At 39.3% G+C, this 17,189-nt stretch overlaps 1 protein-coding gene across 7 annotated transcripts in view; it reads right to left on the bottom strand.

Moving 5' to 3' along the window:
• LOC127676075 (zinc finger protein basonuclin-2-like) overlaps positions 1-17,189 on the bottom strand; it is a 577,904-nt gene that overhangs the window by 545,299 nt on the left and 15,416 nt on the right. For 4 of the 7 annotated variants that reach the window (XM_052172028.1, XM_052172035.1, XM_052172030.1 and 1 more), the window contains exon 2: positions 1,168-1,256. The exons of the other annotated variants lie outside the window; for them this stretch is intronic. In XM_052172028.1, coding sequence (XP_052027988.1) covers positions 1,168-1,191 — 24 coding nt within the window. In that variant the 5' untranslated portion in view covers positions 1,192-1,256. The remainder of the gene's footprint in view (positions 1-1,167; positions 1,257-17,189) is intronic. 7 annotated transcript variants of the gene reach the window in all.

The following is a 17,189-nucleotide window of genomic DNA, read 5'->3' as shown; positions in this document are numbered from 1 at the left end:
AACACAATCTAACATTAGAATTAGAGCATCTGTAAATTCAATATCCATTATCTGCCTTTCTGGCTCTCCATGGATGTCAAAAACAACAGGACTGATAAGCATCCTTTTCACTGTCTGTAGTGCATGCCTACAATTGCCGGCTAGATTAGTAAGTACCCCATTGTGGCTAGCATGGCAATAGATGTTCAGGTCAGCCTGTTCGGCAGATGCAAGAAACCATGGACTCTGATATCAGAAAGTTAGACTTTCAACAATATGGCACACAACAGAGAACTTCCTGACCAGCACAAAACATGGTGGTTGGAGAAATGGAGCATGATTAAAATAAAAGAAACAATACGGAGAGTTCATGATCTAGTGACATTTCTATCTTTAGTATAGATTTTAAGATCTAATCTACTCTAAGTCTCTCAAAACAATAACTATTATTCCCATGAGGTAATAATCAACTTGAACTCAGAAAATTCAAGTTCAAGTGTACTGTATGCTGAGACGGTAGTCACGGAGAGCACAGTGACACTGAGTGAGTTCTCACATACTTTACATTCTATGGCCATCTGAAACCATGCATGAATGAAAACACACATGGTGTCATAAGCACATCACAATCTCTCCTAGATAGCAAAGTAGTGAAGTATTAATAACTATTATATGTCATTAAAAATATCCCCTGGCTCTTCTGAAGAGAACAGTATTCTCTAGCTCAGTGTAAGGAATCTGTTCAGTAGCCATGTTACAAAAATCCAAAAGCTAAGTTAATGCTAAAATGCTTATCACCCATGTGGGTTCCAGAGCCCACATTATGAAAAAAAATTACAAAAAAGCTGAACCCCAAGAGGAGAAAATCTCTGTTAATATCCGGTATCCTACTGAAAAGTCTTGAGAAACTGTGAGTTCTTGCCATCTCAGAAAGCAGACTGACTTAAACACCTATCATTACAATGGCCACAACAAAGGTACCACTCCTTGTCTACCGGGGTGGTAGATGAAAATCCATGCTGAGCCTCGGGAAAGGAAGCTGAGCTGGACTCTCCCACCAAAGAAACAACTACCTCCACAATGGCAAGTATGGGCATTCCATGGGGAGGAAGAGGTCCACCTCCCGATTTTCATCTGGCCTTGCTCCCATGTATCAAGTTAATGTTTTAGCTCAGTGAAAGTAATTACCAGCCAGGCTCTGCAATCCATCATTCACCCTGGGCATTCCTGCTGATTCTTTCTTTGGTTTCTAGGACACAAGAATCTCTTCTGTTGATCTGTAAGTGCAAAGGAAAGGTTTGGTTGTTACTAGTTTCTTGCTATTCTAAATTTCTGCCAAGTAATTAGAATAGAAAATGAACTATTTTCAAGTTTTTTAATTGAAGCTATGGGAGTTAGAGTAGTCATAGCCTCTAACAAAAATAAGATTAAAACCATACATCTTTGATGCGCCCCCCCCACACCTCTTCCAAGTAGAATGGACAAATGTAATCTGACTCTAGACAGTGAGCTCCGGGACTTGATCCAAATCACCCTCCTTATAATTTAGGTCATTTGGCAAGAATACCTTAATAAATTAGCAAACTGCATATAAATTTACAAAAGGTATTCCTATATCCTCATATCATCCAAAAGAAAAGCATTATTGGAATCCTCACTGCATAGACAATGAGTGGAAAATTCAGAGGTTAGATGCACTATCCCCAGGAACACATTTCACAGGTTACAAAACAAATTTACCCACTCAAAACATTAGGCTTCTACACATCTTTCCAAGTAACAATAATACAGGACAGCTTACATGAGTTCTAACCAGGAGTAATATCCAAAATTGATTAGCTCTTTGGCGTTCATCACACAGTAGGCATTGTTTATTTTACATACTCCACTAAACTACAGACGTGACAAAGGCATTCTAAAATTCCCCCTCAATGCTGCCTACCATGTAAGTCTGTTTCCTTTCCATAAGTACAGTGATTAGCAATATAAATACAAGTAAATATAATAAATTTATAGATACATATGTATGTATATAATGTATAAAAGACCTATGTCGTAATAATCACAGTAATGGTAAGTTAAAATACATCAGCTTAAAACATTCTGTCCTTGGTGATCAGAAACCCTATGGATATAGGATCTGTGGCTATATACACTACCAATCTAAACATCAAATGGCTGTGTGTGACAGCTAGCTTGTTCAGACAATGCTTCATTTGACAATGGACCATGAGAACACGGTGGTCCCAGACTGACATGAAGCAATTTTTATAAAATGATCTAATGTACACATAGTTGAAAAAGAAAAAAAAAGAAACTGAAGGACAAGAAAACAAAGGCCTTATTGTTGGAGCAAAATATTGATGGTAAATTATCTGCTTACAAATAAATCTATGATTAAAAAGAAGAAGAAGAAGAAGAAGAGAGAAACCAGAAAAACTACTACAGACACATTTGTGCCTGAGGAGGAGGCAGTCCTCAGAAGGGCTTGAGAGACGGTGCTAAGCAAATGGGCATCTCCATCTTGTCACACCCACGGACGACTTTCCAGGCTGACAAGATATGATCCTGACATTGTTTAGACTTCAGCTCTTATATTAGTTTTTAATCAGAAAAAGATTTTAAATGAAAAATGTCTTGACAACAGCCAAATAATCTTGTACAATGTATCCATATATTAATCTAAGTATAAGATTCAAACATTTAAAAATAAGTTTTATAAAATGCAAAGATTCAGTAACTAAAGAACTACCCAGTACTCCCAGAGCTCCCAGGGACTAAACCACCAACCAAAGAGTACACATGGAGGGACCCAGGGCTCCAGATGCATATGTAGCTGAGGATGGCTTGTTGGACACCAAAGGGAGAAGAGCCCTTGGTCCTGAGAAGGCAAGATGCCCTAGTATAGGGGAATGCCAGGACAGGGAAGAGGGAGTGTGTGGTTGGTGAGCAGGGGGAGGGGGGAAGGGTTAGGGAGTTTGGGGGAAAGCAGAACCAGGAATGGGGACAACATTTGAAATGTAAATAAAGAATACAACTAATTAAAAAAACAGAACTAAGTGCAGAGGGCTTACAAAGTCTACAGTAGTTTGTTATAATGCCCCAGGTCCTCAAAGTCACACACCATTCACTCACCAACTACCCACGGCTTTAGGTTTGTAAACTCCACTCATAGAAGTGCACCCTATGTATGCTTGATTTTCAGTATTTCTATTGTGTTCTTTTTGTATCTTTTCTGTGTTCAGATGTTTTTAAATATAAAAATATCTGTTCCGGTTGGCTACAATATGCAGAACATAAATACGCTGTATAGTCTTGTGACTTAGGAGCAAGATAATGTATCACATAACCTTAAGGAATAGGCCACACCATCTATGACTGTGAAGACTATTCAGTGATGTTCACATAACAATTCAATCTAAATGTCCTGGCATGTTCCTGAGGTTTAGCGACATGAGAGCACAAAAAACACCACACCTCTCTTTGTCATTGAATGAAACCAAGGCACCAGGATCTACAAACAGAACAAGCAACATCTTCTTTGGTGTATAAAAATTAACTTCATCACACATACTATTTTTCTTATTTCCACTCTGTATAATTATACACAACCTGAAAGGTGTGCTAAAAAGGAAGAAGTCAGCCGTAATCCCAGAAATGAGAGCTGCTGAGATCTGCTTTTCCTCCTAGCCATTTCCTCTGACAAACTATTCAAAATACTTCCCTTCCCACAGAAAGCTGGAATACTATCGTGATGGACAGTAATAAGATAGATAACACAGTCTAGAAGAAATGGATTTTGTTGCACTTACAGCATTGGTTCAAACTCCTAACTAAAGAAACAAGGCAAACTGGCGGATCTATGTATTAAACTCCTTTGGAAAACTAAGAAAGGAGGCAACCTAACTACTCAAGTGTGACACCCATAAAACAAGAATAAATAAGAATCTACAGTGAATACAGAGAGGTACCCCCTGTTGGAATTGGTTTTGTTCCTCAAAACCAGTTTTTTACTTTCTATTTTAGCATTGAAACTATAAACTCTTAATTATTTTATCAATGAGAAACTTAGCTCAGTCCCAAAAGTGGGGGTGGACATAAAAAGTCCTGTTTTCTTCTCAAAATTACTGTCAGAGAACACTAAGGAAATACTACCTAAGTGTAGCACGTACGCCTTTTCCCCCTTCTTGCACAGCTATGTAGCCTTAGCCCTCTAGTACATGAAACAAATAACTTACAAGGAAGGTCAAGTGCAGCGTGATCAGCTCTGCACATGTGAAAATGGACTTCAATGGGACCAGTGGCCTGCAGTGATAGGAGCCCCTGGGACACAAATGTGTTTTAAACATTTTCATTGATCATGTATGTATGTCAAAGGTACCTGTTTAAAACACACTCATATAGAAAAAAATGCTTTTTGTACTACTTACGACTGAGTAAACAAACACAAGTTTCAAATAATTTTCAGTGCAACAGACCTGGAATTTTATTCACCACAGCCTAGTGATTTTAAACGTCCTGTGACCCTCTTAAGTGCTGCCAACATCAACATCTGGTACCTGCACAAAGAAAACAGATTCTAAAGGATTCTTCAGAACCCTTTCAATTTCATCATATGCTTAATATGTTTCTAAGATTTTTTTCTCTTCTTTCTGATACAGCAAAACATAAGTACTTTTTTTAAAAAAGTAAGAAACTGTTCTAAGAGATAGCTGAAGGTTGAAAAAATAAGTATCTGAAATCGAGTTGTTGCTTATTTCTTCACCCCTCTAAAGAGTTTATAAACAGGGATCTTAAAAAAATAAAAACTAAAAAATAAACAGGGATCTTTAATCTGATTAAACTTCTGAGTAGGACCACCCCCCTACAAATACATGAATATGAAGAAGAGACACTGAAACCCAAAGCATAGCCTCCACGCATGTATTTCTTCTTCCTCTTGTATTTTCTAGCACAAGGATTATTTTATGACCACACCGTTCAAAGATTGTAAGAAAAATGATCATATCACTGTGGAGGACTATGACATACACTGTTTTCCAAAGCTATACACTAACAAACTGTGTTAGGAATCTCAAAAGAATCCAATAATTATTAACTAAACTAAAATACTTAATATAGAAGTTCAAATTGACTTCCAAAAAGTAAATCTTGCTATAGGGGAAATCAACTACATATCAAAAAGAAGTGACCTGAAGAACATTTTTTTAAGCTAAATTACTCTAAGATACCTTCTTTGGTTTAAAAAACTGTAGGAAAGTGTAGGAAGTAGGAAAACTACTTCCCGATTGCACATCATCTGAAATGGAAGAATCATCCCATACTGTGTACTTTCCAGACAGTTGCCTGGAAGTTCATGTCTATGGAAACCCCCTCCCTATCTGTGCTTCTGGATCAAGTCTGAATTATCACTGTGTAAGTAAATCAGCCCATAAAAGTTTTCCTCTGTTTCAATATCATCAACTACTAATACACAGGACATACAATGGGGAGTTCACAGCTAATGCATCATTTTCTTTTCTCAAGCACTCATGCCACACCACATACCTGCTTAATATCCAAAATAAAACGGTTGTCTTCTGCATTAGAGATTTTTCTCAAGGAAAAAAAAAAGCATAGACATCACTCGTATCTTAGCCAAAGTACTCAAGGAGACCCAGCATTGGGGCCTGTTAGAGTGCAAATACATTAGCTGTGACTTCAGCAAGTGCCTGTCATGTTGAATAGCATGAAGAAGAGAGAGAGTAATTATTGCCGAGAAACCATTAGAGAGCTCCTTAGTAAAACAAGATGCCTGGGCAAACTAATGGACCAACAGTCCACTGCCGTGTCTTTTCCTATTCCATTTAGCTGCATGTCAGTCCTGTCAAATCATCTGACACTCACAATGCAGGCAGGCTCACTACAATTAGCAAGATCTTGGCTCCCATGTTCTTTCACTGGGGCTACAATAAGCAACTACATCTGCACAGCCAGAGATGGTTCCTTGATTGTTTGTGACATAGAGAGCTTGGTGCAAGGCAAAGGCACACTGGTCCTGACTAGCAACAGAACCTTCAGGTTCTATTCTGTTTGAACAAGAGAGGCCACTCCTAGAGTAGGAGCAACTTGCTTCACATTATCCTTCTCTGGTGGGTACTTCTTATGCCTACGAGCAGGAAATCAAAAATGTTTTTATGAAAACACATTACTTTGAGATTCTCAGACAAAGACTCTGATCAGTACCTCTGATATATTCTCCTGAGGCCAGAGTATGTTAGCCAAATTTAGAAGCAAGAAAGAACTAGACCAAATAAGAACAGTGTTTCTTTCTTTTTCTTGATCAATGGAAAGCAGCTGACTTGGAGAATGAGGCTAGATAACTTTGTACTATAGGATGAGCTTATTAACCAGGTATTAATACCTCATTGACTTTTAAAGAACAAACTAGACCAACTTGTCAACACTGCCTTAATAATGTCTCAAGTGTCTCTCACTTCATACACTGTCTCTGCAACTGGACCTGTAAATGGTATGTGCTTTGCCGCTGTATCCCAATATTCCCAAGCATCTGGGACTGAACGACCCAGGGTCCAAGAACTAACACTAGGCCCAGACGTGCACCTTGTACATTTCCAAGTGGGAGGAGCCAAGTGCTCATTCAGTTTTGAAGTACTGATACTTCAAAAATGACCATTGCCAAAATGCTGTTTATTTAAAAACAACAGAGTACACAATTCTAAGGACTATAACAAAATCATGCTAAAATGTCTTTAGACCCTAACTTCCATCATGTCGCCAAACAATTTATAATATGTACCTCTACACAGACACACAGACACAGACACACACACACACACACACACACACACACACACACACACAAAGGCAAAGTTAATGAGTTTTTTAGAATGAAGGGAAGCAATGGCTGGATTTTCCAGAAAATAGCAGGCCTTCAAGGAGGGAGGTGACGAGTTAACATGAGACACTGTGAATATTTGGAAGACAACCTTCCTTTAAATGAGACACTGCTGGTAACGGTAATAGGGAATTTGCAATGAAGGGAAGGACATGCAATTATAATCTGGTTGGGCCCCACTGGACAAAATGTGATTTACTTGAACGCTGCCTTTGCACTCAGTAAATGTTCCTGTTATGGGCTGCTCAGCCAGTGACAGCTTTCCAGATGTCAATCAAATTATCATCTATTCACAGTTGATTTGGTAGTGTCATTTGCAATATTCCCTACGTTTCTGGTGAAATTGGAAGCACAGAATTTTCTCCAGTTTGCCCTGGCACTCGAGTAGGCAAACTGCTCTTTGCAAATGTCATGTGTCCGCTTATCAGCACTCTAAGGAGCGCGACCTTCCATTCGGCTGAGTGAATCGCTACCAGATGCAAATCTCTCAATCGTCAAGGGAAGACTATGGCTAATTTTAATGTACTTTGAAAAACCCAGTTTACATCAGTGCTCAAGGTGCAGCTTTACCCAGGCTAACAGTTTTTGTATAACAATGAGCCTAAATTAAAGCCTGAAAAACAAGGAAAAATTTTAACTCTTTCAGGATTTTGCATGCCACACACTGAAGCAAACAATTTTGTACAAGTACAGAATGAAGTCACTGTAGTTTGCTGCTAGCTATACATTTATTTCATTGAAGTATGTATATATACTAGTGGCTATTTTAATCACTAAAGCATCACAAAATATGTTTCCGTTGAAATAATGCATACTGATTCAACACCTGTGAGCTAACCTATAAACACCTAATTTTCAAAAATTGAAGTGGGTACTATTTTTCTTCTCAAGTTACAGATAAGGATATTCAAAGACACAAAGGTTACCCTGACTGTCCACTATAACTAAATCAGAACATCAAGTCCAAATCTAGACTCCAAATCTTAACTAGTATACTATATTATGTGTGTGTGTGTGTGCATACAGATATATGTACACACGTGCTCTATGTGAGGTATGTGGTAGAGAATATAATTACTCATTAAAAGAGATTATCTTCCTTCTGCTGTATCAAAATTATTTGCATGTCCTGGAGACAGAATGTTTTCCCAGGATCTCTTCAATTGTTCAATATAACTGGAAGTGAGAAATCCATGAAACATGAAATACACAGAACGAACAATATTTCAAATATTAGTATTTGCAAGCAAAGGATGCCTCTATTTCTCACGTCAGAGAACAGAGTTTTGTTCTGAAGGGCTCAAAGGTGTCATGAGGGTCTTCTTGATATGTAACCAATACTGATCAATATAAGTCTTTAAATCATCAAACAAACATCACTAATAATCCATGGACATACTAAGATTTATCAGAGGATACATGACATCTTTGGACCTAGAATGACTGTACAAAGATACACAAGAGTTGGGGAATCCTCTGGGTATACGCCCAGGAGAGGTATAGCAGGGTCCTCTGGAAGTGTCATGTCCAGTCTTCTTAGGAACTGCCACACTGATTTCCTTAGTGGTTGTACCATCTTACAATCCCACCAGCAGTGAAGGAGTGTTCCTCTTTTTCCACATCCTCACCAACACCTGCTGTCTCCTGAGTTTTTAACCTTAGCCATTCTGACTGGTGTGAGATGAAATCTCAGGGTTGTTTTGATTTGCATTTCCCTAATGACTAATGATGTTGAGCATTTCTTAAGGTGCTTCTCAGCCATCCGAATTTCTTCAGGTGAAAATTCTTTGTTTAGATTTGTACCCCATTTTTTAATAGGGTTATTTGGTTCCCTGGGGTCTAGCTTCTTGAGTTCTTTGTATATATTGGATATTAGCCCTCCACTATGTTCACAGCAGCCTTATTTATAGTAGCCAGAAGCTGGAAAGAACCCAGATATCCCTCAATGGAGGAATGGATACAGAAAATGTAGTATATATACACAATGGAGTACTATTCAGCAATTAAAAACAACGAATTCATGATTTTTTTTTAGGCAAATGGTTGGAACTAGAAAATATCATCCTAAGCGAGGATCACAAAAGAATCACAATCACAAAAGAATACACATGGAATGCAATCATTGATAAGTGGATATTAATTAGCCCTGAAGCTCTGAATACTGAAGATACAATTAGCATATCAAATGATTCCCCATGAAGAAGGAAGAAGAGGGCCCTGATCCTGGAAAGGCTTGATCCAGTATTGTAGGGGAGTACCAGGACAGAGAAAGGGGAGGGGGAAAGATAGGAGAATGGATGGAGAAAAGAGGACATATGGGACATATGGGGGGGGGAGGCTGGGAAAGCGGAAAGCTTTTGGAATGTAAACAAAGAATATAGAAAATAAAAATATATTTAAAAAAAAGATACACGAGAGTTACATAAACACAATTAAATTTCTAAGGCTATAGTTAAAATATTTCTATTTTTTATTCAAAACCATTTCATAATAAACTACATGAAGCTTCACAGAGACAAATTCAAGTAATTACATATGTCACTTAGGCTGCATATACTTACATAAACATGGTGATATTTCTGAATTCTGCTTAGAATTCAGGAAAAAGGGATTAAAAGTAAAACATTTAACTTCTTGAAAAGTTAAGTTGAGTGGAAATAGTCTGATATTCAGACACTCTGATATATCAAGATGTTGACTTGAAATCGTTCATAAGAAAAAAGTAATATAAGAACAAAAGAGGGTGGTTGCCATAGACCCTACTGTAGTTAAAGGTAGGAATGTTGATTAATGAGAAAAAGAACAAAAAAACCAAAACAACAACAACAACAACAACAACAACAACACTGAACCAACTTTTAGAAACTGCCACGGCCAAAGCTTCACCAGGGGTGATAACCAGATACTTCACTGCAAAGAGAGAGAAACTACTATAAAGATGTGCCTAGGAGACAATGCAAGAAAGAATTTAAACAAAATTTTCAGAACAAGTTCTAAATTGTAAAATTATCTCTACATACTGATCAATAGTTGGTTTGGCATATATGAAGAATAGGAACCACAACCATCCATGGCTTAAATCAAGAATAGACACTTCTCTTAGATTATTGGGTCTCCGTGCTGTCTCTCTAACTTTATATAACTGGTATTCTATGAAATTACCTCTAAGGGACAGTCTTTTCTCTTCACTTTAGTTAAGTTAGCAATGTTCAACAGCTTTACACTGGCCTTGAGTTACTAATATCTTGATTATTATCTATGACTAGCAATCTCCATTAGTCAAATTATATGTTTCTGGCTTACGAGTATGTTCTTAAGTTTTAGCATCCTTTTTATATGAAACCACTTGACAAATTACCATTTCTGAGACAATAAAAAGACAATATCAGCACCACAGATCTCTTTCTGACAAGAATGGATTAGAAGAATGATGGTAAAAGCATTAAATCTTATCTACACAGTTATTTTAAGTAACAGAGCACAAGATAGCATCCTCTTCCATGAAAACAGGGTTTATAAGGCAAAAGCTAACAAGTTTTATCCAATTCTTCTAATCTCCCCATGATCATCACCAAGGGATGCGCATCTATTTGTTCTGCCACTGTTGCCTCTATACACAAAATGTAGCCTCCTTTACCTTATGCATCAATTTTGATTGCATGTAATTAACAAGGATGTAAATTTTATTGACAAGAATGGATTAGAAGAATGATGGTAAGGAAGAAGATATAGTGGAATGAAGAAAGGAAATAAGGAGGGGGAAGAGAGGAGACAGCTAAGAGGGGAATGTTCTCTGGGATGGGAGACTTGAAAAAGTCCAAGCCATTGATTGGAGGATGAGAACAAAGAGGAAGAAAGATTGAATTCCTCCTTACATCTGCTTCTAAGCTGTCTACCCGAACCCGTGGATTATAAAGACTAATAAGTAATTCATGGAGCAATGTGAAAAGTTATTGTTATCTAAACGTAAAAACACTAGTGATGATTTGGGGATGTAACTCAATGGAAGAAGGTTTGCCTACCACATGCTGAGGTCCTCACTTCAGCCCCCAGCACCAGAACAAATCCCACTTAAGAAGATTTCTGAGGCCTACACGTTTTGTTTCTGCCTAGAATGACATGTCTGCAATTCTTTCCTAGAATGAGAATAAACTCCAAAGATTCAACACACTCTAAAACACAGGCCATAGCACGGGCAAACACTGGCTGTAGCTACACATGGGACAGTCAGACAAAAAGCTTTCTGAGATCCACATCTCTTTACTGTCATTGGTTTGTAAAACAGAAACTAATACGTAGCATAGAACCTTGGCAAAAAGTAGATAGACCATACAGGTTATATAAGAAAAAAGGGTGTGTGTATGGGTATGTATGTGTGTGTGTCTCCTATTTGATTTACGAAAGTTTCAACATCTATTTTCATAATTGTAGTTAAGACATATTTCTATACCAACTTTAAAATTTTTATATAAAAGCATAATAAATATAGACTAGGAAGGGATTATACTTATGGGAAATTTTCTTTTGTAAGGCCCATTACCCACCTTGTTTTAAACTGCAGTTTTGACTTCATAACAAATTATTTGACAAACATCAGAACCCAGAATCCTATTAGAAAGGGTTACTTCAAACAGTCAGTTTAGGACTGGAGCTAGACCCTTGAAGGTAAACACACACACACACACACACACACACACACACACACACACAAATACATGTGTATGCCTGTGTGTGTATGTGAGAGAGAGGGGAGGGGGGAAGGAGAAGGAGAGGGACAGAGAAAGACAAAGACAGAAACAAAGACAAAGAGAAACAGGAGCAGAGAGGAGATGAGAGGAGAAAAGAGGAGAGGAGAGGAGAGGAGGGAAAAGAGGAGAGGAGAGGAGAGGAGAGGAGAGGAGAGGAGAGGGGAGGGGAGGGGAGGGGAGGGGAGGGGAGAAGAGGGGAGGGGAGGGGAAGGGAAGAGAGGGGAGGGGAAGAGAGGGGAGAGAAAGGGAGAAGAGGGGAGGGGAGGGGAAGAGAGGGGAGGGGAGGGGAGAAGAGGGGAGGGGAGGAGAGGAGAGGAGCTTAATGCAGCATAAAACACATTATAAGGTCTGATTGCCAAGAGGCTCAGAGACATTTAGAACAACCTGCCTAGGTCCAGCAAGTTGGTGACTGGGACAAGAAATCAAATCTGCTTTTCCTGCCCCAAAACTCCGACAATAATGTATATGAATGTCCCCAAGTAAGGCCCCTACTTCTTCTTGCTCCCACCAGCCATACAGTGGGAAGGGCTTAGCTTTGCCACATGTCACAAGCCCATTCACAGACTGATTACCAAGTGACTTCAAGGAAACCAGATTTTGCTCCTGTCAGACATTAAGTGTATCAGTTCTTCTGGTTGAGGTTTAAATGGCCTAGGTGTCAGCGCTCTTCCTTAGAACAAGTATATACTTCTACCCAAGCTTCTCATTACAGGGCTTACCTGTCAGGAAAGGTTGCTGACACTGAGATCTGAAACACACATAAGCCTCTGTTGTGCCTTCTTTACTGACCTTTAGAGTGGTCTCCAGTGTGTAATCCCTCAACAGATACAGTAGACCTGAAAACATTGATTATAAATTCCTTCTCATTAAAAAAAGGTCGCAACTACAAAACTCCAGAGGCATTAATACTGCTGGAGAACCCTGAGTGGAAACAGAAACATTCTCTGCTTTTGCCAGTGCCATGAACCTAAGCAGTTAAATGCCCCATACTATTACTGTAGCACGAGATTTTACTAGTTTACACTAATGTACATGTGGAAACCTTTCCTAAAACTCTACAAGTTTAGAAGTTTCTAGGACCCAAACCCAATGTGTTGTAGTAACTTTAATTATTATCCATATCCACAAAAAAGGATCATCAAAAAAACCCCTATAATCCCCACATGGATTCAAAAGACAAACAACAGCAGACCTGAAGCCCCCCAAGGTAGCTGTGATACAATTCTGTTTCATTGATAAAACAGCAGCTTACATCAGAGATATATTATCTCACATTTCCTTATGTATATATGTGTATATCTGTAGTATTATAGAACCCTCAAAAATCAATGACACAGGTAGGGTGGGGGGATATTTTCATCATAGCTATTTATTGTCATAGAAGTCAAGGCCTGTTGCATAAGAATTTATGCAAGCTGGTACCGGAAAAAAGGCGATACGTGAAGTCAAGGAGTTGAGTCTTCTAAATCAAAACTCAGTTCTTTCTATTTTTCTTGGTATCGTGAAAGGATGTCCAAACAGCAGGGTATTATTTAGTCCTATAAGATATAGTTTATCTTTCCTAATTAATACTCAGATCATCATGATCCTTGATAGTACTAATGAAGAGGTTTCTAGGCCCCTCCTTTGGAATAACAAAACACAAAGGTAGAGAAACTGACTGAAAAATCTCTCCAGCCTTTTTCCACCCCTGCCTACTGACCCCTCTCAGTTAATGGCAGTTACTTACAAAGCCATAATGCAAACATAAAGCCCATAAAACAAAGCAAGATCAAAAACTTGATTTGCTCTCTTTATAAAAAGATCTGTGGAGTACTGAGTATCCCTGATACCTGCCCATTAGGACCTACTGTCATGCAACTCACCCAGGCATGCTTCTGAAGCAAACTTTCCCTGTTTTTATCCTTGGCATGTGGAATAGCAAACTGGTAAAAGTAGCATTTACTCTGCCATTGTCTTGAGCCTTATAAATCCAAAAGATTCTAATCATCCAGCCCTTGGCTTAACAACCAATCTTAGCAGGGGCTTCAGAGGGAGTGGCCTACAGGCCTACAGGCCCTGCTGTTTCCTGTAAAGGACAAGGTCTGAATACCTGGAGCCAGAACTGCTGCTGAAGGTTAGGCTTTACAAAGCAATGCCCATTAAGAAGGAGGGAACACCACAGCCTCAGCATGTCAGCCAAGGGGTTCCCAGGAGGAGCCACCACAGGCTTAGTACAAAAGGAAGTTTACTGGGGGAAGGGAAGGGGACCAGGAAAAGGGACAGAGGCAGTGAATAAAGGACAACAGAAAGACAGAAAGAGAGAGGAGGGAGGAAGAGAAGAGGCCAGCTGGCAACAAGTGGAGGAGAGAGAGAATGAAGGAGAATAGGAAATGGAGAGAGAGAGTGAGAGAGAGAGAGAGCGCGCGCGCGCGCACACACACACACACACACACACACACACACACGCTGGTGTAGCTGAGCAGTTCTTATACTCCATGTTGGCTCAAACCTACAGGTAGCAGTTGGCTAGAGCCTGGCAGAATTGTCTGTAAGCCGACAGAAGGAGCCTACAGGTCTACTTGAATGTTTTTGGAGCAATAATGTTTTAACTAAATAGAATAAATACAATTAATCAAGTGTTCATTGGAAAAATTATTGTAACCAAAAACCTACATATACTAAGTGCATGCGTGCATGAGTGCGTGTGTGTGTGTGTGTGTGTGTGTGTGTGTGTGTGTGTGTGTGTCTGTGTATTAAAAAGGTAAAACACAAAACAAAACAGTAATTCAAAGGAAAAAGCTATCATAGAGCTTTCCTACCTACAGGTCCATGGGAGTGGATAATGCAAAGTGAAACCAGAACTCTGGGCTATCATACAAAGTCTCCCCCAAGTTTAAAGGCGCAAGGTTTTATCTCCTCAGTGTGGAAAGAACTCAGCCTTGTGCACACAAAGCAAGCCCTCTGCTGAGCTACACCCCAACTCCTCACACAGCTTTAAAACACTGTCAGGGCAAACTAAACCTACCTTCAGGCTGGTCCTGGACACTCTGTTCTGGGTTCCTGGCTTCAAAGGAAAACATCAGTGTGTGAGAGAACAGAGGCAGCAGACTACCCTCAAGAAAGCAAGAAGAACTGGGTGCTGGTGGGGGTAGTGACAGGAGCCTTTGATCCCAGCACTTTTGAGGCAGAGGGGGTCAGTCTGTGAGTTCAAGGCCAACCTGGTCTACAGAGTGAGTGTGAGCTAAGACTACACAGAGAAACCTGTCTCTAAAAAACAAAAACAGAAATGTAAGAAGACAATGTAATTTCTTCTCAGGGTTCCTGGGAGTCGATGTATGGAGGCTCATCAAATTTCCCACAATCACACTAGTACAGGAGGGGGAAAAAAACAGTTCCCTAGCCAGCAGAGAGGGAAGCCTATGGACCTAAAGGAACACTAACTGAAGGATCTGTGGGCCTGATGGTTTCTTGAATCTTGAGAAGCCTTAACTGATAGGTGCAGCTTTCACACAGAAATCTCCTGTACCTTAACAAGTACATATGCCTCTTTTCTTTGGAGAAGCATGTAAAAGAACTATACACAAGAATTCCATAAGAAGTTGCAGGAGAGTTACAGCATGCATGGCTAAGACCACTATCTCTGCTGCCTCCAGAGCTCTGTTGGGTAGCTAAAAAGAAAGGAAGGGGCCAGCAGTTAAGTGCTCTTAACTAAATTCACACTCGGCTATGCAATGGGCTGCAGATCCAGGATACCCTTGTCTATGGCTTCCTGAGTCACACCTGCCTGGCAGACCAAACTCTGGGTAGCTGTGAGAGATGTGGGCTTGGAGCCTGGCAGGGACAGCACTAAGGTGTCTTCATTGCTCCATCTGAAAGAAAAGCTACATAAAACCAGAGAACACTACCCACCACAGTCCCATCTGTCTATTTTCAAAGACCTGGGATCTTCTGTATAAATGCAAGGGCCTCAGCCTGAGAGCTGGTCTTGCATCAAACAGAAAGCAAGGCCAGCAGGCAGTTCCAAGCCCAGCTGTTTCCCAAGCTCATGGTGCAGGTGTGAGATCACCCCCAGGAACCTCACCTGCCTGCAGTTTGTCACCTCAATGTCATTACCACAGACAGAGATGTGTTGGGGGTTTTGTTTTACTTCACACCAGGGGGAAGTCATTTTTGGAATTTTTCATCTTAAATAGTTTTTTCTTAAATGTATGTGACACATATTCCTCATAGGACTTAATAAAATAGATATTTCTCATGACTGCAAAGTGAACTACAGCTGCACAGATTAAAACAAAATTTATTTACTTTTTTTCTTAAAAAAATCTGGTTGGAATCAAAATACAGGATTAACGAAAATTTCTGGAAATCTTAAGAACAAATAAAAAATGAAATATTCTCAGGAAGTAGTTTTAATATACTATTAATTTATAGAACAAAGCTAGCCAAAGCTAACAAATATTGAGCAATATATCCTGGTATTTCTTTTTTTTTACATAACAAAATATTATTTCAAAACAGATTTTTAAAAACCTTTTCTTTCATGATTATCATCAGAAAAACAAGCTGAAAAATCATTATCCTCGGGTTCCTGAAACACTTAACTTGATAGGCAGGCATGGTGGTAAAGGCCTGTCACTCCAGCACTCAGGAGCTCAGGGTGGCAATGTCCCCAATTCCGAGCCAGTCTGTGAGTCCCTGTCTCCAAGAATCCAGGAGAGACAAGCCTTCTCTTGGATCTTCTCCTTCTGTTGTTTTGCCTTAGCCAACTTGGATGAAATGATTTATCTTATTATATTTTATTATTATCTCTTAGAATCCTATTCTTTTCAAAGGAGACTGAAAAGGAATGGAGCCACACCAGAAAGGATGTGGGGAGGAACAGAGAGGAGCAGGGAAGGGAAACCCTGATCAGGATATATTATGCAAGAAAAATTAATTTTCAATAAAAGGAAAAAAAACCTTTCCCCTGGACATACACTATTTCTGCAAAACATAAAGTATATGGTATATTTTATACAGGATCTGTGTACACTGTTAAGCTGCTATGTGGTAAAAACTTCATTCCTATAGCAGGTCCTCCAGATAAAGCTAAAAGTTAAAACACATGTTGTGGGAGGTCGACATCCAATTACTAGAAGTAAGCATGTCAGAGATATAATTAGTTACGACACAAGGACAGGCATGCATGTTTCAACACACAGCTCAGAACAACGCTTTGGCACTGTATGACAGAGGACTTAAACCAAAGACTTAAAGAAAGGTTACAGAGTGTGTATATACTTTTTATTATTATTACCTAAAACTTGCCACACCAAATTATTTCTTTTAAGTTATAAGCATATTTGATTTGTATAAACATCTTTTTAAAGACTTCTCAGGAGAAATGAAAAAAAAGAGACCTACTCCCCTCTTTCTCTAAGCCTTCCACATTAAAGAAGTTTATGTAAGAAAATTTGTTTGATAGAAAAAGAACAGGACTGGTGGGGTTGTTCAACGGACAGAGGTGCCTGCCACCAAGGCTGACAACCTGAGTTTGATGCCTGAGACCCGCATGGTTGAAGGAAAGCATCCAATCCCATGCA

The sequence above is a fragment of the Apodemus sylvaticus genome, chromosome 1, assembly GCF_947179515.1.
Source record: "Apodemus sylvaticus chromosome 1, mApoSyl1.1, whole genome shotgun sequence".
In the NCBI taxonomy this organism is placed as follows: Eukaryota; Metazoa; Chordata; class Mammalia; order Rodentia; family Muridae; genus Apodemus; species Apodemus sylvaticus.
This window is presented reverse-complemented; position numbering and strand designations above follow the sequence as displayed.